At 38.8% G+C, this 26,246-nt stretch overlaps 2 protein-coding genes and 1 long non-coding RNA gene across 5 annotated transcripts; 2 read left to right on the forward strand and 1 right to left on the reverse strand.

Annotated features, from left to right (window-relative positions):
- Positions 1-73: 73 nt before the first annotated feature.
- LOC118566747 lies at positions 74-1,934 on the forward strand. Its single transcript, XR_004933268.1, has 2 exons — positions 74-720; positions 817-1,934. It is a non-coding gene; the product is annotated as an uncharacterized LOC118566747 (long non-coding RNA).
- Positions 1,935-3,302: 1,368 nt separating this feature from the next.
- LOC105923370 (probable E3 ubiquitin-protein ligase HERC4) lies at positions 3,303-13,738 on the forward strand. Of its 2 annotated transcripts, XM_036150186.1 has the most exons (23): positions 3,304-3,579; positions 4,311-4,467; positions 4,551-4,627; positions 4,717-4,944; positions 5,079-5,170; positions 5,284-5,411; positions 5,532-5,686; positions 5,907-5,962; positions 6,060-6,151; positions 7,326-7,385; positions 7,503-7,596; positions 7,730-7,910; positions 8,089-8,240; positions 9,153-9,272; positions 9,388-9,486; positions 9,572-9,748; positions 9,910-10,050; positions 10,149-10,315; positions 11,821-11,887; positions 12,018-12,088; positions 12,255-12,438; positions 13,171-13,273; positions 13,370-13,738. In XM_036150186.1, exons 1-23 carry the CDS (start codon positions 3,336-3,338, stop codon positions 13,591-13,593), a joined length of 3,069 nt encoding a protein of 1,022 aa, XP_036006079.1. In that variant the 5' UTR covers positions 3,304-3,335; the 3' UTR covers positions 13,594-13,738. The 2 variants fall into 2 exon arrangements, with proteins under 2 accessions (XP_036006080.1, XP_036006079.1); XM_036150187.1 differs by lacking the exons at positions 7,730-7,910; positions 8,089-8,240 and having other exon boundaries at positions 3,303-3,579.
- A 501-nt stretch (positions 13,739-14,239) lies between these two features.
- On the reverse strand, positions 14,240-21,048 carry yif1b (Yip1 interacting factor homolog B (S. cerevisiae)). 2 transcript variants are annotated; one of them, XM_012857152.3, is made up of 8 exons: positions 20,877-21,048; positions 18,890-18,992; positions 18,615-18,744; positions 18,394-18,498; positions 17,951-18,087; positions 17,003-17,158; positions 16,815-16,908; positions 14,240-15,464 (listed from the first exon to the last, which is right to left on the reverse strand). In XM_012857152.3, the coding sequence occupies exons 1-8, from the start codon at positions 20,920-20,922 to the stop codon at positions 15,309-15,311; spliced, it is 927 nt and encodes a 308-aa protein (XP_012712606.1). In that variant the 5' UTR covers positions 20,923-21,048; the 3' UTR covers positions 14,240-15,308. The 2 variants fall into 2 exon arrangements, with proteins under 2 accessions (XP_012712606.1, XP_012712607.1); XM_012857153.3 differs by having other exon boundaries at positions 20,886-21,047.
- Positions 21,049-26,246: the final 5,198 nt, after the last annotated feature.

Genomic DNA, 26,246 nt, shown 5'->3' on the forward strand with positions numbered 1-26,246 from the left:
AAATCCCCTTGATTATGTCTGATGTTTTTGACCGGAGGACAGCACGGGTAAGGGGGGGGGGGTCTTTGAGGTATAGTGCCCAGGGGCACCACATTGTCTTAATACGGGCCTGATGGGGGGCAATGTTTTGTACCCTCTTTGACAACTGATGATTTAAAATGTTTTTTTTATTTCCTATTAACGGTGAGGTACAATTTTGTGACTCAGATTAGTGATACCTATCAACAGAAGATCAATTGTAGTTATTTTTTGTTTCACCATGGGTCCTACTGTGTCCCATATTTAGAATTGCCGCAAATGAGGACAAAAGAAAACAAATGGTGTAATACAAACTTTTCAGATCTTAGTTTGCAATTAAATCACATTGTATCTGACTTTTCAGCCTCACCAAATGAAAACGAGAATTCCCAGGTGCAAACTTTTGTGTAAATGAAAAATGTGTTCTGAAAGGAAGGTTTATCTTTAAAGCAAGGCAAACAGATACAAGATCAGTGATCAGAATGGCAAAATAAAAGATTATTATTATCAAAAAGGTTAGATCCAACTATCTTTTAAATTCATGTGTTGGGCCCGGCTGTAACTGATGCTTGTATACATTTTTATGCTGATGACTCCGTGGTTTACTGCCATGCTGTGCTTATGTGCCTACAGTCACCATTTGACTCTTTTCAACCTGCCTTACTTCATCTGAGACTAGTCCTAAATGCTTCTAATACAAAGGTCACGCTGTTTGCTACCAAAAACAAAGTTCCACCCTTCAATAAAAAATAAAAAAAACAGTGACACGTATACCGGTAGTGTGTTGAGACTTACAAGTACCATTGCTTTCAATAAAGTCATATATTGAACATATTGTAAAGCAGTTAAAGATCAAACCAAGGTTTTTCTTCATAAATAGATCTTGCTTTTCTTTCAGTGCAAGGAACCATCTTGTCTCATTGATCTCCCTGCTTCTGTTAAATTACTGTGATGTGTTATGTTTATATGAATGCATCTGCCAACTCTCTGCCTGTATTGGATGCAGTTTGTCATGGAGCATATATTCTCAGGTCAACTGGCTTGCATTATCAATCTGTAGACTTTAGTGTTAATATTTTTATCTATAAAGTTATTTTTGGATTGTTCCTGCCATGCTCAACCTCTTACCGGCCACTTAGACAGTCCAGCTACAGACTTCATTCTCAGGGCTTTTTTCTCCTTCACCGCTCTGTTAATATAATAAAATAAAAATGCATTTTCTTACACTGCCCTGTAAATTTGGACCACTCTACAGCAGGATCTGAAGCTATCCCCATTGATTCCAGTGGGACAAAGAAAAATAAGAAAATCTTAGGAAATTTGCTCCTGTTTTTGGACATTTTTTATCAACCTAATTTACTTGAGTTGAATGTTTTCGAGTACATTTTTTGTACTATGTTTTTAGTTTAAAAAAAATCAAAACAAGCCTTTCTTGTAAATGAGATCTTGGATGTCAATGAGACAAACTTTATAAATTAAGGACATTTTAAAAGAAAAGCTCATAAAATACTTACAAGGAATTGTTTAAAAGCATGGTAATTTTAGTCTGTGTAAACTTATGAATCTGAAGAAGGTAATCAACTGATTTTTTTAAAAGTGTATTATTCTTATATTAAGCAAATAGATTTAGAAATTGTCATTTAAATGAATTACATTTCTTATTTTACCTAATTGACATTTCTTTTGTATTTTGGCCACCCTACCTGATGTAAAATATGAAGATAGTGATGAAATATTTCTCCTTGTACAGTGTATTTCAGCTAGACAGCATCATCGTGTTTATCAGTTTTAACTTGCACACAGTTTTGGTTATCTAGTCATAAAAAACATCATCTGATTTTCACGTCTGCCTAAAAACAATTTGATACGCTCATACTTTTTGTAATATTAAATTTATTAAAAAGTCTTATTGAAAACTGAGCGTCTAGTCTCTTGTCTGTTGCTCGTTTTTATTTTGACGTTTCACATAGAAGGGAAATGCATTATTTTGCAAAGGAATGCAGTTTGATGTAAGTATCAAGTTTTTGACACTAAACACAACAGGAAAAAGATGCGGTACACTAAAAAACGTATTAGGTTTATAAAGGTTCAAATAAATCAGCCCTTTGTGTTCGTAAATTTCACTTCCACAAAGTTTGTTCTTGTGAAATGCATCACTGACAGGGTAATATCTGCTTTTTTTCTCCTTTTACCTCAACAGTTTGAAGCGCACAATCTCAGGTTATCATAATATAGCCTATCTGCAGACATGAAACTTCTTATTTTAAAAGCTTCTCATCAGATAATGTGACTTGCGCAGAAGCCTAGTAAAGACGGGACATAAGTATATTAAAACAACTGAGCTATGTTATACACTGGAGTGCTGATTTTGCCGAAAAACTGAAGTCACTGGCCGCCATCTTGCTACTCCCTACTCTCACAGAATCCCACAGGATTTGGTTGCAACAACAAGCAGTTTTCTGGCTATGTGAAAACGTTTCATAGGTAATTCTACAGTCAGTGGATGTACTAACACTATCAACTACTAGGAAATTAGGTGTTGAAATATTTTACACGTTATTCATATTAAATATATATATATATATATATATATATATATATATATATATATATATATATATATATATATATATATATATATATATATGTATATGTATGTGTATATGTATCATATATATGTATACATATATGTAAATACATGTTGTTGTATATTGTTATTTATATATTTATGAATGTTTTATATATATGGATATATTTAAATATATTTAAATAAATAAAGCGCAAAATATTTCAATACATGACTTTCTCAGTACTTGATAGCTCTAGAACATCAACATACCATAAAAGTATGTGGCATTTTTACATTTTAAAAGTTACTGGGTGAAAATAAGGAGTACCAATATGGCGGCTGGTGGCTTCAAAGCGACTCGTTCTAACAGCGGGCTATTAGCACTACAGTGTATAATATAGCTCAGTGATTAAGACACAGTATTAGTGATCTGTATGATGATGAGAGTACTTCCTACCGTACAGAGACCTTCAATGCACCCGTGCTGCCTTCACGTACCTTCGTAAACTCGTAGTTTTGCATGTTAGTAACTACAATTTAATAAGAAATTGTAAAGCTGAACATAGTCCAAAGGTGGATTGTTGTACGGGTTATTTTAACCAAACTAGGGTTTCTGTAGGTTTTTCATTGCGCTACAGCGCCGGAATATTTTTTTGTTTATTTTTGCTTACTTTGAGGGAAGTGTCATTTTTTTCTGAGGGACGTGAAGGCAGCAGCAGCAGCAGCAGCACCTGAAACACCGTCGCAGATGCTCGGGTCAGTCAGTCTACGTGCAGACATGCAGCTGTATTGTTGGGGAGACAGCTCCAGTGGGCAGTTCGGGGTCCAGGCAGCCCTGAGCCCGCTGCGCTGGACCGGACCCGGGGTTGTAACCAGCATCTGTTGCGGAGAGCAGCACACTTTATTCCTCAGAGCAGACGGGAAGGTTTTGTCCTGTGGACACAACTCACAGGGCCAACTTGGACGGAAGAAGCAAAGTGGAAAGATGCTTGGTAAGTTATTGTGTGTGTGTGTGTGTGTGTATATATATATATATATATATATATATATATATATATATATATATATATATATATATATATATATATATTGTAAATAAAAACACGTTGGTTTTGCTATTAAAACGTTTTCTATAAGTGTCCAAATGACTTAATTTGACCACAATTATTGAAAACAATATTTCTTTTTGTTCTTTTTAATTATTATTTTTCATGTTCTGTTGTTTTGTTGTGTATTGCTTCAGGCAAGAGTCATGATTCATCCCTGACAGGCATAATACGCAGACTGATTTAAGTTTTACTTTCGTTTCATCCCGTTTCGGTCATGCAACGAAACTTAAACAAACACCGTATGTTGAGTTCAACGTTAGCTGGGAAATTTGAAGGATTGTTTGTTTTGTTGTTGCGCTTTATGTTAGTTTTGGGTTGTTGTCTTTTGTTTTGTCTTTTGTTTTTTTTATATATATATATATCTATACTGGCGCTAAGCACTGCAGTAAATCCAATCATACTGAATTTTTTCCCCCCTACTCTTCCATGTAATGGGTCATTGGCAGTGTCGAGATATCAGCTTCAAAGCAGAGACAAACCTTTTTAAATTAATTTTAATTTTTATTGTTTACGCCTAACATTAACAGTGCAAAAGTGTGAGTTACGTTTTCGATTCAGCTGGATTTCTACCGTCTTTGTGTATCATCATCACTTTCCTTTTCCCCCTGTTTCAGGATGTGTGGAGGGAATCGGTGACGTTGTCTCTCTGGCTTGTGGTCAAGACCATTGTCTGGCTTTATGTCAATCTGGACAAGTGTTTTCTTGGGGGGCAGGAAACAATGGACAGCTTGGGCTGGTGAAGGGGCACCCGTGCAACAACCAGAGACCAAGGCAAGAACTGAAACTCACAGGTAAACATGCATCCTTCAGTATAAGTATGCGTAATCCATTTATTTTGTTTTATCACCCTGCAGCCAAGTACCTATCCCGATGGCCATACAGATAATCCAGGTTGCTTGTGGAAACTCCCATTCCCTCGCATTGACCAAAGGTAAGGCAATAAACCGGCTGAGGAGAGCTTTGTGTATTTATGCACGACAGACGCAACTCAGTTGATTTTGTTTTTTTGCCACTTTTTAGGAGGAGACGTCTTCTCCTGGGGTTCAAACAGTCACGGCCAATTGGGCCTGGGGAAGGAGGTGAGTCTTCAGCACAAACCTGTCCTGGTGTGCGCCCTGACCGGAGTCGCAGTGACCCGGATTTCAGCGGGAGGGAGCCACACTCTGTTCCTCACGCTCCCCGGCCTGGTGTACTGCTGTGGGGCCAATAAGTCTGGCCAGCTGGGGCTCAACAGGGTGGATGAAAATGGTACATTAAGACAATCTCTCTTTTTTTTTTTTGTTGCAACATAAAGGTGGAGCTCATAGGTAACAATCAGACTCCCCCTTAATAAAAAACATGCAGTGTGTCCAACTCTTTCCATGTCTTCTGATCCTAAACAGGCAGGTTTAACATCTGTGTGGTACCTGCTCTCAGACGTCTGGACGTCTCCGTCATCAGCTGTGGAGAGTCGCACACCGCTGTGTTAACTAAGGTGCCAACATCGCTGATTGAGATTATTTACCCAAAGTGACTAAAGACTTCAGCCTTTTCTAAAGTAATTAGCCTAATTTTTGTAGGGTGTCATGTGATTCTGGGGTTTTTCAGGAAGGGAACGTTTTCACTTTTGGAGACGGGAGCCACGGCCAGCTCGGTCACAACTCCACCACCAAAGAGGTCCTGCCCAAGCTGGTCGATGGTCTCGGAGGGCCGGCATCCCAGATTGCATGTGGGAGGTTAATATGTTACTATGTTAATATGTTTTTTTTTTCCTTACATGCAAGATCACTTTGGAAAAACTAGGCCAAAAACCTGACGCTATTGTGTCTTATTAAATTCTGGTTCTGGCCTTTCAGGCATCACACTCTGGTGTTGACCTCCTCTGGACAACTCTTTGCTTTTGGTAAAGGGGACAAGGGCCAGTTGGGGACCGGACAACAGGACAGCAGCCCGTCCCCCTCCCTGGTTCAGCTCCCATGGACCTCTGACAGCGCAGCATCCGTCCCTAGTGGTACGTATGGCAGGAGACGGGCTTATATGGTGTGCATTTGTTTTTAATTGCAGAGCATAGAATAATTTTCGGTGAGTAATTTTCTAATCATTTTCTTGGCTTCGGGGTTAATTTTTAGATTAGATTAAAATGTTTCGCTCAACTCTAAAAAAGAGGTTTTTAATTTTAAGAGTAAAATGTCCGAAGACAAATTGTGATCAATGTTTTTGTCCTTACGCAGACTTGAAGTTATCATCTGGATGGAACACAAGCTTCATTTACTCTTCACCTGCAAAGGTAACACGTACCTAACTAAAAAAAAAAAAAAACACTTTTAATGAACCTAAAAAAAAATAAACATTAAAACTTGTCTGACTAACTTTTAACTTATAAGACCCCCGATCAGAGACCAATCATTGGGCGGCTGGATGAGACAAAACTACAGAAATGGGTGGCGATGGAATACAGCAACGTCGAGGCCAAAAGGTAACCAATAACTGAAAGCCTTTTTCCCTGCCGAAACTTTTCATCTGTCAAATTGTATGACCAGTCAATAAAAGCATCGTAGACACATGAAGTTTTCAAATGATAATTTCCTTTGTTATGGAAAAAAGCTACCCAAACCTGCGTGACCCAATGGCTACAAGACCTCAGAAAGAAAAACATCATGCCTCTATCTAAAGAAATTCATAAACATGTGGCAAGCAAAGCTGCTGCCATCTAATGTCTAATGCCATTTCTAATGTTTTGGGGATCCAATAAATCGCAGTGAGAGCCATTAAACATGGAGTAGTGGTTTAGCTTCCCAGGAATGATCAGCCTATGAAAATTTACTCCAAGAGCTCATTGAGGTCTCATCCAGGAGGTCCTAAAAGATCCCAGGGCAACATCTAAGAAGCCGCTGGCTTCAGTGTTCCTGATTCAACAGGAAGAGGCAAACTGGACAAAAGATTGTCTCCATGGAAGCAAGCCAAGGCCAAAACTAATATTGACCAAAAATCATGGTGGTAATTTGATGGTCAGCTTCATGTCCTGGATGACTTTGCATGATTGGTGGAGACAGGAATCCTGTTGCCTTGGTGAAAATGCTGAAGACCATCAGTCTGTGACCTTAGGCCAAAACTCACTTGGACCCAACAGCAGGACAGTGATTTAAAACGAACCAGTAAGCAAAAAACACAAAGGAAGTATTGGTTGGCCCAGTTTTACAGCCTAAGGTCAGAGTCTGCACTCAGATGACGAGGGATGAGCTGAAAATTAAATATTCTGCAAAGAGGAGGGGCCACAACCGCTCCTGGAGATCGAAAAGACTTTTTATAAACGCCTGGCAGCAGTTGTAGCTAAGGATGACCCAACCAGCTATTAATTATTTATTATTTCATTATTATTTTTATTATTAGTTCACTTAGGACCAGACTAGTTTAGTTAGCTTTGTTTACCTAATAAGGAAAATGCTCATTTGAAGACAGATTTTTGCATTTCATCAGGTTATCGTCTGACTTTAATATCTGTTTAATTATCTGAAGCATTAAATGTTTCAAAGAAGAAATGTGTTGGGGAGCAAATTTCATGACGCTGTGCATGCAGGAGTACCTAATCTACAAGATATATTTTAGTGTTTACACACCTCTTTTCATGCTTTCTCCTTTTTGTGCAACAGAGAAATCGAGTCGATGTTTTTCACAAGTTCAAGTCTTGTTGCAAGTTTCACCAAAGCAGAGTGAGTATGATTTTCCAATATCAGCAAAGTCGTGTTTGAGAAGTAGGAAGGTTTAACATTTAAATAATTCCCCAAAGTCCGACTTTTCTAACGTTGTTCTGGCCTTGACACCCGTAGCGCTCCGCGGGAAGCCGGTGCCTTAACCGTGGACCTCGAGGCTGCTTGCAAAGCCTTCGACCAGATGCTGGCGGTCCCGTGGATCAAACAAACAGTTAAGGGCAAACATTTTTAAAAAGTAACTGAGAAATATGGAAGTCTTATGTCCAAATAAAACCAGATTAGAAGAACAAATAAATCAGGTACAAGAGTTCAAAGCGTTTCTGATGCATTTCTCTTCCGCACAGGTGAATCTCCAGGTCCTGGTAGACTTGCTCATTGCCTCAATGCGTCCTTTAAAATCTCCAGAGATCATCCTAATTTTGCTGACCTGTCCGCTGCTACAAGAGGACTCAAACGTCATGAATGTAGCCTTGAATCTGGCAGTTGTTATTAGGGAGCTGAGCGAGAAGACTTTGGAAACACTGAGTAAGAGACCCCTTGGCTGACTTGATATTTAGATGTTTTATTGGAAGGTTTAGGAAGATTAGCCATAAATCAATATTATCCTACTATTGATAAATATACACGTGCAAACCATTGTCATAAAATAGATGTACCACTCTTGAAGGCACATGTATTCACAAATTAATTTTTTACTCTGCAGGAAGTTTTTGGTCTTCTCTGTCAGCCACTATTTTGATCAGGCACATCATGGTCTTCAAAAATGCCTTGGCCTTCATGCTGAGGAACGGCCTGTTAGACACCCACAACCCAGGAGTCAAATTTGTGCTGGAAGCCCTGAAACTACTTTACAAAGTCAGTGATGACTGCTTTATTTCAGCCATCTATGTGTTTACTTAATCAGAATGTTCAGGTCAGCTGCTCGACCTTTAAAGGCATACTATGCAACATTTTTCAGTTAATTAATGTGCTCCATACCGTTTTGGATGATTAAATGAGTCATTTCAGGTCGAAAAAAGGTTTTCTCGGCCGCCCTGGTGGTCTGTGGGGGAAATACAGCACTTGTAATTGCAAGAGCCCTCGGCCCGCACACACAGGCTCAGAATCTCGTGCCAGACCGCGAGAGTCGGTCTTGCTTTACGGCGCGAACTCCATGTGTTTTTGCCCTGCCATTCACTATATGCACGCGCGAAAGCAACAACAAAGAACGTCAAATAAACATGCAAGCATATCGAGTTTTTTTTTATTATTATTATTATTATTATTGTTATTATTATTATTATTTTTTTAATGTTAGCGAGGCGGCAGCGTGAGTTTGGCGAGGCCAAGATAGCGCTGCGGGAAACCCTGATGTTCATACTTTCACTGTGTTAGTCATTGTTTGTACTGCCGTTTTTTCCACTTTTCGTTGCGTTCGCCTGTCTGCTAAACTCAAAACAACCGCGCCTGGCTTGACGGAGAATCCAGAACAGCTGAGCATCTTTATGACAGTGCACTTTTACTTTCACCCTCTGGGGGAGCCTCGCTGGAAAATCAACCCCGGTTGCATAGTAGACCTTTAACCTTTGAGTAATATTAGCCACTACCAATGGCAAGTCAGCTAATTATAAATTGATGCTTTTAAATTTCATATTTGTATTGAGATGCAGTCCTTTATTGGATGGACATTTCTATAATATTACAAAACTCATTTCTTTCATTATTAATATTAAAAAAATATTATTTTTTGGTGGTTTTTAATGTGGTCCATTGATTTATCTTTTTCAGGCGAATAAAGCTGGGAAGTCCTACAAGGTCCCACTGGACACTTTTTATGTCGAGGAAATCTCTAATTTTTCTCAGCCGATCGTGGATGTCACTCTCTGGTTGTCGCTCTCCAAAGAAGAGGTGAAAACCGATTTATGTGGTGATCAACTGGCTTTTTTGGTTTTCAGAGGTCCTTAACTCCCCCTGTTCATTTCGTTGTGCTGAAATTTCTCCTCGATCATTTATTTTCTCAAAGGACAACAAGCACACGCCCGTCATTTTCTGCCGCTACCCTTTCGTCTTGCCTCTGGTCTGCAAGGTCGCTGTCTTTAACATCTTGGCGCGCGTCATGAAGGTACGTTGTAAGTTCTGCACCCTGCAAACATTTTGCTCCTGGATCTGTTAACTGGAGTTTTGTTTTTGTTTTTTTGTGACTGCAGGAAGCTCATCACTTTGTCCGTGAAACGGGTGTGTCGTTGCCTCAAGATATGCTGGGAAACGCCTTGGACTCCCCGGTCCCCGTCTTCCAGCTGACGCTGAGACGAACTCACCTGGTGGAGGACACGTTCAGACATCTCGCCGCCGCTGACCACTCTGTGTTTAAAATGCAGCTTCAGGTAAACACAACATGGAGCAAATGTCCTGCGTTCAATGTTGATGTTTAAATGGAGTCTGAAATGTTGGAGAACATGTTTTTGCAGATGTGCAGAGTGCATTTTGGGTGTGTTTTTTATTTTATGTGTGTTTTACCAATGCTTTTTCCATCTTGCTGCGGTAGGTGCAGTTTGTAGACGACAGGAAGGTCATGAACGTCAACAAACATGACTTTTTCCTCCACGTGTTTGATGAGCTAATGGATCCTGAATCGGGAATGTTCATGCACAACGAGAGTAAGACCCTGGCCTGGTTCCCACCCAGGGTAAGAGCTCTTCATCCAATAAACAGCTACATTAACCAGGCTTATTAGGAGCATTTATAATAATTTTGTGGGATTTCCGTGGTCCCATTTTCAAATAGCTTAAAGTGGAGGAGAAGAGGTACTTCCTGTTTGGCGTTCTGTGCGGCTTGGCTCTTTACAACCACAACATGATTCACATGCCGTTCCCGCTGGCGCTCTTCAAGAAGCTGCTCCGAGTCAAAACATCACTGGAGGACATGAAGGAGTTTGAACCTGTCCTAGCAGAGTAAGAAACATTTTAAAGTCCATGACTGGAGAGCTCTAAGCAGGCTGCATATAAAGGGGCGCTTCTGTTTTGAACATAATCACGTTTTATTTTTGGGACAAAAATATATAGATATAGAATAATAATACAGATATTTTCTGTTATTCGTGTCTGGAAAAGGGTTTCTAAGACCATTCCTTATTATGTTGTTAAAAAGACTTATTTTTCTAATTAATAGTGATTTTTACATTGGTTTATATTTTCGTCTCATCTTTTACCTTTGAATTGCCACATCTCAACTGGTTGTTTTTCAGTCTTACTCACAGATAAAAATAAAAAAAACTTTTAGGTGCTATAATAAAGCAACTTTAGTGCTGGAGCATTACTGAATCAGAATTGAACTGAACAGATGCTTAGAGCTAATCAATGCATGGTGGTGCCAAAACTTTCTCTAGCTGAACAGAAACAAAACTGAAGTTATCATATTTGGACCTGAGGCACACAGCTTAAGTTTTTACAACTGCAGGCACAAAGTCAGCCCTCTATCACATGAAGAACATCACTTGGATTAAAGGACTGATATCCCATTGAGATCTGGAGAAACTCATCCATGCATTTATCTTTAGTCGCATTGATTACTGCAACGGTGTCTTCACAAGTCTGCCCAAAAGAAAAATCAAATTACAGCAGCTGATCCAGAATGCTGGTGCTCACGTTCTCGCTAAAACCAGGAAGATAGAGCACATCACCCCAGTTCTAAAGTCCTTACAAAGGCTCCCTTTAGCTCAGAGAATAGACTCTAAAATATTATTACAGAACCAAACATGGAGAAGCAGCATTTAGTTCCTATGCTTCACTTATCCGGAACAAACTTCCAGAAACAGGCAAATCAGCAGAAACACTGACTTCCTTTAAATCAAGACTGAAAACCCACTTGTTTAGAGTTGCTTTTCACCCACAATAACATTGACCAACATATATGTATTGATGTTTTTATGTTTTCATTGTATAAAGCACTTTGAACCACCTTGCTGCTGAAATGTGCTATTTAAATACACTTGACTTTAGTCAACATGCCACCATGTTCTGCAGAAGCCTGTTACCGAGCCATTTATTTGATTTAGGTGGGTTGGATCTAAAAATCGCAGGATAGCGGCCACTGAGGACTACAGACCCCTGGACTAGAGTTGGGCATCAAACAAATTACTGAAATTTCTAATTTGTTGGACCTTTACAAACAGAATCAAGGTGTTACAGTTTAGATACAATATAAAAAGAACATTTAATGTTATAGAATTTGAAGTAGTACAAACTTACGTTGACAAAATAAACAAAACTAAAAGCCTGAATTGAAAGCTAGCCTCAGCATTGTGTTGTTTCATGTTTTATAGAAGCTACAAATATTAAAAGCTCATCTGAGTTATTGATTTACTTTAACCTTTAACCTTTGAAATGTGGCTTTGTTAAGTTTGTCGGTATGTCGGCTCATTGTCGCATTAAACTAACGCTCCTCACTGTGTGTGCAGGTCATGGAGGTGCATTTTGGAGGATTACACTCCGGATGAAGTCGAAGCCCTGGAGATGACTTTCTCTGTAGGTTCTCTAAACACACGCTGAGTCCCATCCAGCCGGGTTTACCCTCTTCAGAAGATAATCGTAAATAAATAAAATTTGGTGGTGTACATTCCACGCTAACGTCTCATCATATGCGATGGTAACACAGGTCTCCTGGGGTGGCGAGGAAGTTGAACTTGACCCAAACGAACCTGGAAAACGTGTCACTGGATCTAATAGGTTTGTTGCAACCTGTTGGCATCGCATGTTTGAGCGAAAATTTAAAAGTCTGGTTTTGCTGCCACGCTAGAACCGTCAGACTTGGAATAATCTGCTAATCTGTGTCACGTTGTCAGTCATTAGATGCCAAATTCATTTGATGTGTTTTTTGTTTTTTTGCTGACAGGAAAGAATTCGTTGCCGCCTGCGTCGACCACGCCTTTAACAAATCGGTGAAGGGAGTGTTTGAACTCTTTAAACGAGGCTTTTTCAAGGTGTGCAACATGGATGTGGTGGAGTTCTTCCAGCCTGAGGAATTACAGACGGTCATGGTGGGCCAGGAAAAGTACGACTGGGAGCTCTTCAAGCAGGTAGCCTGATATGCACTGATTTTTATTCTTTTCAGTTTAACATGTTCCCGACACACATTTATGGCTGAAACAATCAGATTAGTCGTGATCAGTAGTAGAACAATCGTTAACTGAAGTATACAGACTCAGAAACATGCCATTTGCTACAATAATAACCCACACAGAGGTAATTAAGCAAATACTTTACATGTGTGTGTATATATATATATATATATATATATATATATATATATATATATATATATATATATATATATATATATATAGTACTATTTATATTGTATTGTCTGCAAATATGCTCTATCCAAAACTCCACAAGAGTCATAATTTTTTTTGTCATAAAATGTGCAATAAAGGCTTGTTTTTCTGTAGTTCAAAAGATTATTCATATTTTTAAATGAATTGATTAATCAACAGATGATTATTATAGTACTCGACATCTGCAGCCCTGCATACAGTTTATACAGATTATTATTATTTTTTTTACATTTGTTCTGAGGTAACACACAACTCAAATGATTAAAATGAGACTTTTTTGGATGAATTTCATTTGTTGCAGTAATACAGTTGTTTATATATATATATATATATATATATATATATATATATATATTTTTTTTTTTCTTTATGTATGCTATATATATATATATATATATATATATATATATATAAATAAACATATTTTCCATGAATTGTTTTATGTATGAATATATTTTACTGTTAAATTTGCAGAACACAGTTTACGAGGGAGACTACTATGCTGACCATCCAACCATCGTTACCTTCTGGGAGGTGTTTGATAATCTCTCAGCGGAACATAAGAAGAAGTTCCTATGTACGTTTTCCTCTTGGTGTCGCCGTTCGTTGTTTTTTGCGTCCAGTTTTAGAGCTACCTGCGGTTCCGTCAGACTCACTGCTCTGTTCTCCACAGTGTTCCTCACAGGCTGTGACCGAGTCCCTTTCCTGGGGATGGAGTGCGTCAAGATGAGGGTGGCCGTGCTGCCCGATGCCACAGAGCTCCACCTGCCTGAATCCCTCACCTGCCATCTTCTGCTGCTGCTGCCCATGTACCAGAGGTACCCGGTAAAGAGGACGATGGAGACAAGGCTCCTTCAGGCCATCAATCACAACAGAGGCTTCTGGAAAGAACGCTAGAAATCTTTAAAACATACCTTATTGGTCAGACACGAACACCATATTATGCGCAATATATGTGTGTTTTATTTAAACAGTTTTCTTGTGGTATATCACATTTTTCCAGGCCTAGTTTTCCTCAATTTGTAGTTCGTTAGGTTCATTAGGTTAAAAAAAAAAAAAAAAAATATATATATATATATATATATATATATATATATATATATATATACATATATATACATACATATATATAAACACTGTTGTTCACAGAGTTCCTGGCAGATCTTTACATAGATGACAGATGGGGGACCAGTAACCTACAGGCATCTGGACAGGCAGTCTATTGCAGGGTAGTATTACTCAGTATTCTATGTCATAAATTGTAACAGAATTAGTGTTTATCCATATAAAAGTTCAGCTTTGTTGAATTAAAAGCAGAAAGGTTTGAAAAGAACACTGAAACCAGTTTTCACATGTGGCTTCATAAATCAGTTATTCATAATTAAACCATATTTATTGCTTCATCTCAGAAAACTCCTTGTATTCAGAACGTTTGAGACTTAATACAAATGTATTATGCATTATTTCTCTTCAGGTTGCACATACTCATCCAAATGTTATTTCTGCATTAAAATCAAATAAAAAAAAATATTCACAGCAGCAGTGACTTACGAGTTCTTTATTTTGAAAAAAAAAGGAGAAAAACAGCAATGAAAACACACATTTGTGTCCGAAATGCTGTGAATTCTAGTTTGTTCTACAGGTAAATTTTTTTTATTTCTCCTTCGCAGTAATGAGCAGAATTGTGATACAAATTCAGCTACAAACATTTAAGAAAACAAGCAAAATTTTTGTCAGTCCATCAGTCACTTCGTCAAATCATTACAGTGGCTTCATATTATCAGCTTTTCTTCCACTTCCAGTAAACTTTGACTTCAAGTCCGTCGTGCTATAGTGGTAAAAATAACCCGTCGGTTCGGGGTAAAATGCTTCCTATTTAAATAGGTGCTCATCAAAAACAGCTTCAGCCGCAGTTTGAGAGCTCACATACAAAGGTTTCCTGGAATAATTTAGGCTGATTTGAATTGAACCCCGGTGGTAAATAAGACTATTTTTTATTGCAAACATAAAACAACAGTGATATTCAATTAAACTACGTTTATTCAGCAGTAAACAGGTCCATCTTCCAGGAGATCTCTCAGTCCAGGAGGTGCCCGGCTGCAAAGCTCGCACACACAACAGCACCACCCTGAAGGATTTCTTTGAACTTTTTCTCCACTTTATCTGGCATCTCTGACAGAAAAAAAAAAAAAAGTTACATAAAACATTTAGGCTAAATGTTTTATGCAACGTGTGAGGCTGAAGTGCTTCCTTTGCACTGGCTTAAAAAAAAAAAAAAAAAAAAACACCTGTGAATCTGCAACATGGCAGCTTAATCAACTCACAGGCGTACATAAATATTCATAAAAACATAGTTAACGTGCAATTACACATTAAAGATGCAGAGAAATTAAAGCCACCTGTTCTTGCTACAAAATCTGAAGACATTAAATATATATAAAAAAAAAAACTAACAATGTGGCTGTGCTCAGAGGAGGAGGCAGAGGTGGCCCCTCTTTGTTGTTTGGTAGCGCGCGCGTTCTGCACGTCGAGTTTAGCGACGTGGTTCCTTGTGCAGAGTTTGTTTCCGTTTCTGAGACGATGAGCGTCTCAGTCGGTGAGCGTTGAGGCTTTTATCTGATGAGATGGTAGGTGAGCCAGTACATGAAGATGGGCTGTGCCGCTGCGATAGACATGGTGAGGTACATCCTCAGCTGGTTCCTGGCTCCTCTCACCAGCTTCCCTTCAGCCGCCGCCTCGGATAAGAGCTTCAGACGCAGAGTGCGGATCTGCCCGAAAAAAAACACGCGAGAACGTTGTTAAAAGCACAGGATGGCTGCTCGCTGTGATTGGAAATTCACATTTTCTACTCTTATCGTATGAAAAGATGCTGGAGGTACGAGATGAGGTTTGACCTGTGAACTAATTTGGAGTTGTGCGTTTGTGACGTCGGGTTATACAGCAAGACGAGATTTAAACTCACTCTAGCAAGCAATAGCTCAACCAAACCAAACCAAACAAAAAAGACGTTATGGCTATAAGGTGGCCTAATCAAAGTCTGGACTTAACTCCGACCGAGATGCTGTGGCGTGACAGGAAAATGGCCGTTCAATTGAATTGAATTGAATTCAATTGAATTCATATAGCGCCAATTCATGAAACATGTCATCTCGAGGCACTTTACAAAATCAAATTCAATCAGATTATACAGATTGGTCAAAGATTTCCTATATAAGGGAACCAGTTGATTGCTTCAAAGTCCCGACAAGCAGCATTCACTCCTGGGGAAGCGTAGAGCCACAGGGAGAGTCGTCTGCATTGTACATGGCTTTGCTGCAATCCCTCATACTGAGCAAGCATGAAGCGACAGTGGGAAGAAAAACCACCCATTAGCGGGAAGGAAAAACCTCCAGCAGAACCAGAACCGGACTCAGTATGAACGGTCATCTGCCTCGACCGACTGGGGTTACAGAAGACAGAGCAGAGACACAACAAGACAGACAAAAAAGCTCGTTCGTGCTCAGAAACCCTCCAATGTGGCTCCATTTGACAAAGAAAGCCCCCTAGAGGCAGCTGACAGGTGGGACAGCAACATATACTATTGTGTTTTCACACAGTTGGGTTTAGATTGTTTTTTTTGCTTTTCATTAGTAAATAAAAATCATGGTTTAAAAACTACATTTTTAGATTTACTCATGTTATGCTCATATTATTCGTAAACATCATTTGCCTCATAGCAAAACTAGTTGGATTATATGAAACATTTAGTTGTGACAAAAAAAACAAAAGCAGAACAAGTGTATAGAGGGGGTCAATACTTTTTTACAGCACCTTTTTCTCTAATAAAGCTAGATGAGGACAGATGATACGAAAGCTGAGAGAAGCACCAAATCAATGCAACTACTGGGTCAACAGAAACAGGATTTACAGAAGGGGTCAAAAGTCAATCAGCAGGAGGATTCGTAACATCTTGTGATCTCCATGTGTCATACATGTGTATTTCAAAATGCTTGTAATAATATATGACCTGGATCTGGATGACTTGCAGAATATGGAGGAGGCAGAAGCATCCTGAACGACAGTATGCAAAAGCTTGATAGACTAAAATCATCACGAGGACTAAAAGGCTTCCCACTCACCATAAAGACAAAGATGGCGGCACAACACCACAGCAGAGAGAGGTAATATGCTGTCTTTCCAAATAAAAGACCTGCCACTACGCCCACGATCATCCTGGAAAATACAGAAGAGTCCGAGGGTTAGCGGAAGATGTCGCAGAAAAAAAAAAACACAAACATGCTGACAGGTGGTAGACAGCGGGACGTACCCAACATATTTGTATCCTGAAAAGGCTAAAAGGTCTATGGTGGTGAGGTCTGTGTTCACGGTGACGAGATAGAGTGAAAGCAGGACCACCAGGACCTCCATGATCAACCACACCAACGCTGAGCTGGCCTGGACCCCCAGAAGCTCTGGAGAAAACCTGAGGAACATGAGACTTATTTACCCACGGAGTACATCATAATCGGTCAACATTTGACCTTTAAACACCATTTATTACCCATTTCTCCACTCATAAGTGCTCATATATTATATTGGCAGTTTTAGCTACTAAAGGCTGTTATTGTTCTAGCTTTAGCGGTTACTCTGGAGATCAGATGTCTTGTCAAAGTCTTTGAATGGAAAACTTTTTTTTTTTTTTTTTTTTTACATTTTATTCACCATCATCGATTCAATTATGTCATTGTCTGGGCTCAGGTTAGAGTCGTTCGGGCTGTAAAATGAAAACCCAGCCCTTTCAGAACATCCATCTAATTGAAGCAGAAACTAATAATAATAATAATAATAATAATAATAATAATAATAATAATAAATTTTATTATCCTTTCTCAACACTCAAGGTCACTTTACAGAATCAACAAGAAAACACTCAATCCAATAAACATTAAATAGAAAAAGAGCAGGAGAAAGGATGGGATCCTTACAATCAAATTAAATTTAAAGGTTATAGAGAGTATGCCTGTCTAAAAAGATAAGGTGTGGTCCATTGATTTATCTTTTTCTCTTTAACATTTAAGTTAAGCAATGCCTTTATTGTCCCACAAAAAGGGGGAAATTCAGACATGACAGTAGCTGAAGCAAAGAGCAGCCTCAGAAAAGGGGCCTGTATTTCAAGTACGTCTTTAGAATCGAATAAAAGGAGGAAACGCCTATTCGGTATTCGCCGTACGAAAACAAAAGCGCAGCGTGGACACGAACGTGGCTCCACATGTACCTGTCCTGTGTGCCGAGAGCCAGTCCGGCCACCAGGATGTACGTGATGAAGCCCATCGTAGGAATGTAGAGGTCAGGAGCGTTCACATCAAAGCGCGGCGCCACGGGGATGTCCTGCTGATAACACACCTCCCAGCTCTACACAATGGACACGTTTTACACAATTAGCAGCTCTGCAATCTTCAGATTTGGCCTAAAATGTTGTGCGGCTTGTTTTAAACTTAGCTATTCTAACCATAGCTAGAGATGTTGATGCAGAGTTTAAACATAAAAGAGATCCTCTGGTTCATATCAGTGCAGGAAAAGGGACACGGATGTGTCAAAAGGATTAAAAACAGACCAGATATACATGTATTTAATTACACTTTCGCACTTCTGGATTTAAACTATTGATTTCTAACTATAAAAAAAAATACAATAAGGTGCTCATAAACCCAGGCGTACCTCGTGCATGTAAGGAAAAACTAAAATCCCCAGCTTCTTCCCCACGTACACCGTGTCGACAGCGAAGTAGTATTTCAGCTTGGATATGGGAATAAACCTGTCCAGCTAAAAGAAACAAACACAGAGAAACACACACTTTTGTTTGTTGTTGCTGGTGTTGATGCAGTAGATTTTGCTCGAGCCCGTGCACGCTCATCGGTCACATCTTTAGGCGGCCTTACATTTTTGTCCACCATTTCCCTCCCCTGGGACGCCAGCGAGCTGCCGTATACCATCGCCAGGTTGGACATGGGGTCTGACAGGAAGGACTGGCCAGGAAGTCCTGCTGCTTGGGGCCCCGCCTGCTGATTTCTGCCAATAAATACATGAAAAAAAAAAAAATAAATAGGAAAAACCAGAAACCAACGAGAAGTAGCAAAAACGCTTGCTGTCTTTTCTTAGTGGCGGATTCGATCAGCGGTCAACATTCGGTCTAGCGTCCGAGGACTCCTCCCACCTGTAGACTCCTTGAGCGCCGGGCCCAGCTGCACTGGTGTCATCAAACAGCTGGCTGCCATCGGGCCCATCCACAGAACTGTTCCTCAGGCGCATATTAGGCTCTGTGTGCAGAAAAAAAAAGAAAAAAAAAAGAGCATTTAAATAGGTAGCCATGGCAAACACACATGAATTAAACTGCTTTCCTAAAAGAAAACAGAGAGCAATCGAGCAGAGTTAGCAAGTCACGCACCAGTCAGGCAGGAAGCATTAAAACGAACCAGCATGCATTTCTTCCAGCTGTTTCTATGCTTTTGAAACACTGATGTCAAAACGCCCACTTCGACACCCCAGCAGAGGCTTCGCATTTTTTAGATTAGATTAGATTCAACTTTATTGTTACATTACACAGGTACAGGTACAAGGCAACAAAATGCAGTTTAGGTCTAACCAGAAGTGCAATAGCAGCAAGTGCAGGATAAACAATGGTTCCATAAGTACAGGACAGGGATTATTACTGAATAAATATAGAGATGGATACTATTATAGACAGAATTTTACTGATAGATTTGTCCTATGAATATAATATATATATATAACTAGTATTGTGAACTAAATTTACAGCTGGATATGTATCGAATATAATATACAGGTGGATATTACTATAAATAGAGTTTTACAGATATGTACAATAGCATAATATACAGATGGTTGTTATTATAACAGAGTTTACAGGTACTATGAATATATGTACAGGTGGCTATTACTATAGGGAGAATTGTGAGCATGATATACAGGTAGCTATTACTATAAAATTAATAAATAAAGTTTGGACAGAAGCTATTTAAATTAAAGTGCAGTGGAAGGTAATTGCATATTACAGTTAAAGTACGGTATTGCAAATGTATATGTAAACAATTGGTACTGTGAATTTAAACTCCACTTGCTGATAACATGTTGGCAATCTGGGCTTAACTGTGCATATTAAAGAGAACTGGACCCAGCACAGATGCCTGCGGGACACCGGCTGATAAAAACACGGCGATCCATGTTAATTTCCCACCATGGGCTGAATTTGGGCAACGTCAAATCTTTTTTGTTGGTCAAGAAACAGAGCTCATAAAACCCCTGGCTTCTTCTTTAGAAAATGTACCCTTTTCTAAGACATGCCATGTAGCCATTTCTGCAGCAATAAATACAAATAGTGGATGCAGCAAAAATATATTCATTGTACAAACAAGATGTTTTCCAAATTCCTTTGACACGACAGTGAAGACACTCATTGACCAACAAAGGATCACTATTAATATAGTGATATAGTATTAATAAAATATGTTGTCCAAAAGGTGTTGCTGTACAAGTAAATTTTATTTATATAGCGCCAATTCACAACACGTGTCATCTCAAGGCAGGTTTGATCTCATATTAATTTAGAATTACCTTGAGAAGTTTGCATGATTTCAAAAGAGAGTCGTTTCCTGGCGCACATATGCAGCCATTGTTGATTGCCAGAAATAATAATATTTCACACCTATCATAAAATACAACTAACTACAGCTAAATTGGCAAGCTTTGTAATGTGTTTATTATCATTCGCCACAACAGAGCTCCTGTGAGGGTCGTAAATTATAGCATAATCGCAGCTTCACAGATAGCAAAATCGTATAAAATAGCGCAGGAAAATAAAACTAAACCATAAAATAACATCTAAGATGCTAACCCACATAATTAAACTCCCCAGAGAAATGTCAGCTAGCTTAGCCGCTTTTAAAGATAATTTAGCTGCTCAGCAGAGTTGACAAAGATAAGAGTTCGCTAGTGAAGCAGCAGCCCGCAGACAGGAAAATACGCAGGACAGGCATCTAGTACGACGTCTGCGTATCAAAAATGCAACTTATTGTTAGCTTGAACCGGTGCAACACAGAGGGCTACAGGCTAGCAGTAGCCTCCTGCGGGAATGCTGCAGTGTAATTCACACAAACTTGTTCGTTCGAGTCGGAATCACGTACGTAACTTACGCTGTCTGAACCCACTCTGAGCGGCGGTATAATCCATCTGAGCTGGCTTTACGGGAGCGGCACCTGTCAACTGTCCAGCTGAAACCAGATGGAGCTGGGACTAGTCAGCGAGCCGCAAAGGGAAGTTCAACTCGTTCATGGCACTCACCCGGAAGTGAACGTCAGGGTTTCCCCCAGAGCGGGGGCAGGGGGCGTGGTTTCTAATGTACGCTTTTTTTTCTTTTTTTTACTTTATTAAAATATTCTTTGTACCATACAAAAATAAATAACACAAAGAAAAGCGCAATTAAGTACAATGAACAATCGCCAGAGGTTTGTACAAAAATAAATGAATTAAATAAAAAAGTAAAGCTACACATGACTAGGACGGTGTATTAGGGCCAAGCGAAGAGAAAATGTTCTTGGATATTGTGAGAATAAAGTCGTTATATTACAAGAATAAAATCGTAAAATTACGAGAATAAAGTCGTACATTTACGAGAATAAAGTAATAAAATTACGAGAATGAAGTCATTACACCACAACCTGTTTCAGAAAGAAAGCTTTCGGAGGAGGACAGAGTGGAAACATAAATTGTTCCTTCATTTATAAAAGGGACACTTTTTTTTTCCACAGCAAAAAAAAAAAAAAAAAAAAAAAATACAAAATAAAAAAATAAAAAAAAATAAAAAATAAAAGAGACACTTGATGGTTTAATCATAACAGTCTTACACTTGTGAATATAAAACTTGGCCAACAGTAGAAGAAGATTACATAAAAATGAAATGGTCGGACAGTTCTTTTTTTATATGTTGTGATCCCAAATAAAACATCCCTAAAGTAAAGTTCAAATTTGTCATAAATATTGTCCAGAATGAAGCGATAAATACCTTGCCATAGACGCCTGGTGTACTCACAGGACCAAAACAGATGAGAAACAGACTCTGAGTAAATGTTGCAGAAAGTGCAGGTGGTATCAATGTCCTTTTTTATATTTTATCAAAAATGACATTACTGGGGGGTCTGTAGTGTACAACATTGACATAATGTCTATGGTGTACAAGTCTGTCTGCCAATAGATTACCTAATCAACAATGGTGATGGATCACCAGTAGTCGACATAATCATAGACATCTATGGACATAATTGCCACTGTAGCATGTTTTCTTACTAACTACTGAGAGAACTCAGGTATTAAAAAACCCACTATTACTGCCCTCTAGTGTTCAAATGGGTATTCTTCAACACAGTGTGAGTCAGAGCATGTTTTACCAAATTTGTCAATGAAAAAAGCATCTTTTAATATTTGCTTCTTGTACAATTTTTAATCTAAATAAAAGTACATGCAATTAGAGCAGCTTTTCTTAACAATATTGCAAAGATACATTTTTCTTAGTCTTATTTTCCAGTTATCACATAGTTATGGTTTTCAGATTATGATTTTATTTATTTATTTATTTTTGGCCATGTATAAATTGGAGGCATCTCTTCACAGAGATGACATGACCAGAAATATTGAGAAGCGGTACGGGAAGAGTCTTCCTCCTCAATGCAAGCCAAACCAGCAGATGGCCAGAAGAGGAGGATGAAATGGACCTTGAGCCATGAAAGATGACCTGCTGTTTAATGCACACTAAGTAAAACAGTGCCTTGCAAAAGATATTTACAACCTTTAAACTTGAACTGCAAACTACAATGTATTTTACTGAGTGTTTAGGCAACAGACCAACACAAAGCAATATCCAGACATTTCACAGAGCAATGTAACTGGTGGTGGGTGTTTTATTTTTATAAGACTAATAATTTATTCTGACATAAACTCAACTTAATGTTTACATCCCCTAAAAAACTAAAATTATTGTTGGCATTGTTACTTTAATTATTTTTCCTACTGTTGGTTCCATGAGAGAAACAATAAATAGCAATGTATTCAACAAGGTTGATGCAATCTACTGGGTTTCCTTAGATAGGTAACGTTTTGACAAATCTGTCTCCATGATTTGGTTGAATTTGACTTTGTAAAGTGCCCTGAGATGACATAAATCATGAATTGGCTCTGTATAAATAAAATCGAATTGAATACAGTCATTGAATCCTGTTTAGCAATAAACTAAATATTATTGGTGTTCTGGAGTAGCCTTTTCAATATTCTGATAGTTGTTGTGGGAGTGGTGGCCTAGTGCTTTGATAATCAGGTATTTGTGACATGGGAGAGGCCCTAAAGGTTGGCAGTTCAAAACTCAGTCAGTCACTCTGAGTCCCTGAGCAAGACCCTTAACCACAGTTTACTCCCTGTGTGCTTATCCCTAAGGAGTGGGTTAAATGCACAGCCAAATTGTCCTGCTGTTGGGACATTTGTGAATAAGTATGAGAGATTGCTGCAAAGCCATCGACAATGCAGACGACTGTCCACCGTGGCTCCACACTCTCTCAGGCGGAGTGAATGCTGCTTGTCAAAAACTCGACGCAGTCTTCTGGGTTTCCATAGATAGAAAACTTTTTAATCAATCTGTCTGTATGATTTGATTTAATTGACTTTGTAAAGTGCTATGAGAGGGCATTTGTTTTAAGCTGTATAAAAGCAAGGCATAAATTTAAATGTGTCGTGGTGGGGAGCCTATCCCCAGCGGTCAATGGGTGAGAGGCAGGGTACACCCTGGCCAAGTCGCCAGTCTGTAACAGGGAATTTTTGTAATACAGCAATATTGAAAATATAAAAAAACATTTTTGGAAAGTTATTTAATCTCATCAACTAAACTGAAACACATATTATAGATTAATTACACACAATTTTATGTTTTCAAGCCGGTATTTTGTTAAGATGAATTTCCACTTAAAGCTAATGAAAACGGAACATTCAATATCAGAATATTGCATCAGAAATTAGCTCCAGAAGTCTGCTCCTGTAGATGGAGGACCAGCTGTAGGTGTTATTCCCATCCCTGATCTTGCCTCTCAGTTCCTTCCACGCAGCTCTTAGCTCCTCCTCGTTGTCCGACCTAAAGGCTCTCATGTTTTGCTTGAGGAAAGCCTTTATTGCAGGGTTGAGCCCGAGCTTGTTATTGGGGAGACACCGTACCTGGAGAAGCACTGTGTTGTCCACACAGAAGTTAATGTCCTCTGTGATTCAGTCTGTGATGCTGTCAGAGTCTTTTCCATGAGGAACACAGAGCTCCTTCACATAACAGTGGTGCTGAAACAGCCAATCAGAGCTTATTCGTTCTCCTCTGACCATCTCTTTACCGTGCATGTCACAGCGGGTTCTCTGTGTCTAAGGGCTGTTTATAAGTACAAGTTTCAGATGAACCAGGTTGTGATCTGAGACCCCCAGGGGAGGGCGCTATATGATCCTTTAAGTCCTGTTATATTGTCTCTAAAGAAGCAAGTAACATTTGGTGAAGGTGGGGTGAGTGAGTGACAATGAGACATGATTAAAGGCCCTGGAAATCAGAAAACGAGCCTAGAAATAATGTGTTTGGAGTTTGTTGATAGCAGCGTTGATGCCATCACAGAGAGAAATTTACAAAAGCACACCGCACCATTCAGTTTTTTTCTTGTTTTTTTTTTTGTAGAAAAATAGTAATACCATGCACCATATTCCACCCACTTTACAAATAAACTTGCATGCAAAATCCAAATGAAACACATTACATTTGTGGTTGTAGCATGACAAAATGTGGAATGGTTCAAGCGGAAGGATTTCTTTTGCAAAAACACTGTAGATGCATGTTTATCAAATGGAGATAAATAATGCAAAGGGTCTGCTATGAGGACTATGAGATCAAGAAAGGGGGTGGAAATATAAAATACACCTTCATGTCAAAACTACCAGCAGCAGTCTGTGACCGCCCCCCCCCCCAGCCTCCAACCCCAGAGAGAGAAGAAGAGCGAGAGATTTGCTGAGTGAAGAAACTCTTCGTTGAAGCATGAATAACATTCATTGTGTCATTGTGAATCACAACCACAACTTTCAGCGATGCACAGCAGAGCAGCTTTGAAGACCTTCATGATCCACTTCTTTACCCCTTGTGTTGACAGCATTCTTCATTTAAGGGAGAAGCCGTGTTTTGTTCAAACTCTGGAAACCGTTAGACAATGGAGCTATCACTGATGCCGGCACAGGTAAGAACTCAAAAATGCTGAAAAAAAAATAAAATAAAACTCACCAAATACTTTGTTGAACTAATGATTCATCCCATTTACTGCTTTTGTCTGTTTTGGTGGGTCTTTTTTCTTCTTCTTGTGTGTGTGTGTTACACTGATTCACTGGAGCATTTAATAAATCTATCAATAAATGATCACGTATTGACCAGACAACCTCTGAGAGCGTGTGTGTACACAGATGACTCGTAAGCATTCAGCATGGGCTCCTTTAAGTGAAACCATGCAAACTAGGATGAAAACTTGGTTGAGATCCCTAAGTTAAAGCTGCAGGTCTTTTGTTTAAAAGGTGTATTTTTATCCGCAAAGAATAAGGTAGGTGATTTTGCCTGCTGTTTTGTTTTCATAGGAAATCTGGGGCCCTGCTCAGACCACATGTGCAGCTCTTTATGTTATTTTCTGTTTTCAGGGCATGAATATTTATGAATATTAAATAGGAAAAATATACAGAAAGACACATTCTTGCCAAGTCTTTTAAAGGCGTTTAATTTAAACTGTGCGCTTGGAAGTCCTAGTCAGAAACTAAATCGGTGATGTGATGTGATATGAAGCAAAAATAAGAAGGAAAAAAAAGAAAAAGTCTAAAAGACTAAAGCACAGCACCATGGATCTCTAAATAAAACAAAACCTGAATATTTTTAACAAAATCAATCACATCCCATTTATTATGATACGGACACCTGATTGCATTTTTAACACAAGTTTTTCTTATGCTTTCATTTGATAATGAATCTTCATCACACTAAAAGGTTAATAGAAGAACCACCTTTCATAGCAACACTGCTAAACACTAATAATTTAAACGTTACTTGGTCTCTTGCATATTATTTTCCTCTTGTGATTTTGGACTGAGGCAAATGTGTTTGAGGAGCTTTTTTTTTGCTGATGACATCTGCCAGGGAACAAAAGTGTTTCTTTTTTCTTTCTTTTTCTTTTTTTTTTGTAAATGAACCCTCGCTGTCTGACTCAGTAATTTGCCTGCTTATGTGTGAAATTACAGCATCTGCTTGTTTACATTGTGAAAGACAAAAAACAAAAAAAAAAAAAAGTTCTGTCTCGCCAGCGTTGAGCCTTTTGGACACAAATAGTTTGAAACAAACGTGCACAACTGGAGACATAAATTAGCCTCACTTGTGGCCGTGATGAGTCAGGGTGCTATCAAGATTTGATAGCAAAATGTGTTTTTTAACAGGCAAACTGATATTACATGATAATACACTC

The sequence above is a fragment of the Fundulus heteroclitus genome, chromosome 18 (genome assembly GCF_011125445.2).
Source record: "Fundulus heteroclitus isolate FHET01 chromosome 18, MU-UCD_Fhet_4.1, whole genome shotgun sequence".
Taxonomy (NCBI): domain Eukaryota; kingdom Metazoa; phylum Chordata; class Actinopteri; order Cyprinodontiformes; family Fundulidae; genus Fundulus; species Fundulus heteroclitus.

Excerpts from the sequence above, each read along its gene's own strand:
- LOC105923370 (XM_036150186.1), top strand. The coding sequence starts at position 3,336 with ATGCTCGGGTCAGTCAGTCTACGTGCAGACATGCAGCTGTATTGTTGG. Across the intron at positions 6,152-7,325 it reads AGCAACGTCGAGGCCAAAAG|AGAAATCGAGTCGATGTTTT; the intron begins GTAACCAATAAC and ends TTTGTGCAACAG. Across the intron at positions 12,089-12,254 it reads CGTGTCACTGGATCTAATAG|GAAAGAATTCGTTGCCGCCT; the intron begins GTTTGTTGCAAC and ends TTTTGCTGACAG.
- yif1b (XM_012857152.3), bottom strand. The coding sequence starts at position 20,922 with ATGGATTATACCGCCGCTCAGAGTGGGTTCAGACAGCGTAAGTTAC. Across the intron at positions 18,088-18,393 it reads TTTTTCCTTACATGCACGAG|AGCTGGGAGGTGTGTTATCA; the intron begins GTACGCCTGGGT and ends TCCATTGTGTAG. Across the intron at positions 17,159-17,950 it reads GCTCTCGGCACACAGGACAG|GTTTTCTCCAGAGCTTCTGG; the intron begins GTACATGTGGAG and ends CATGTTCCTCAG.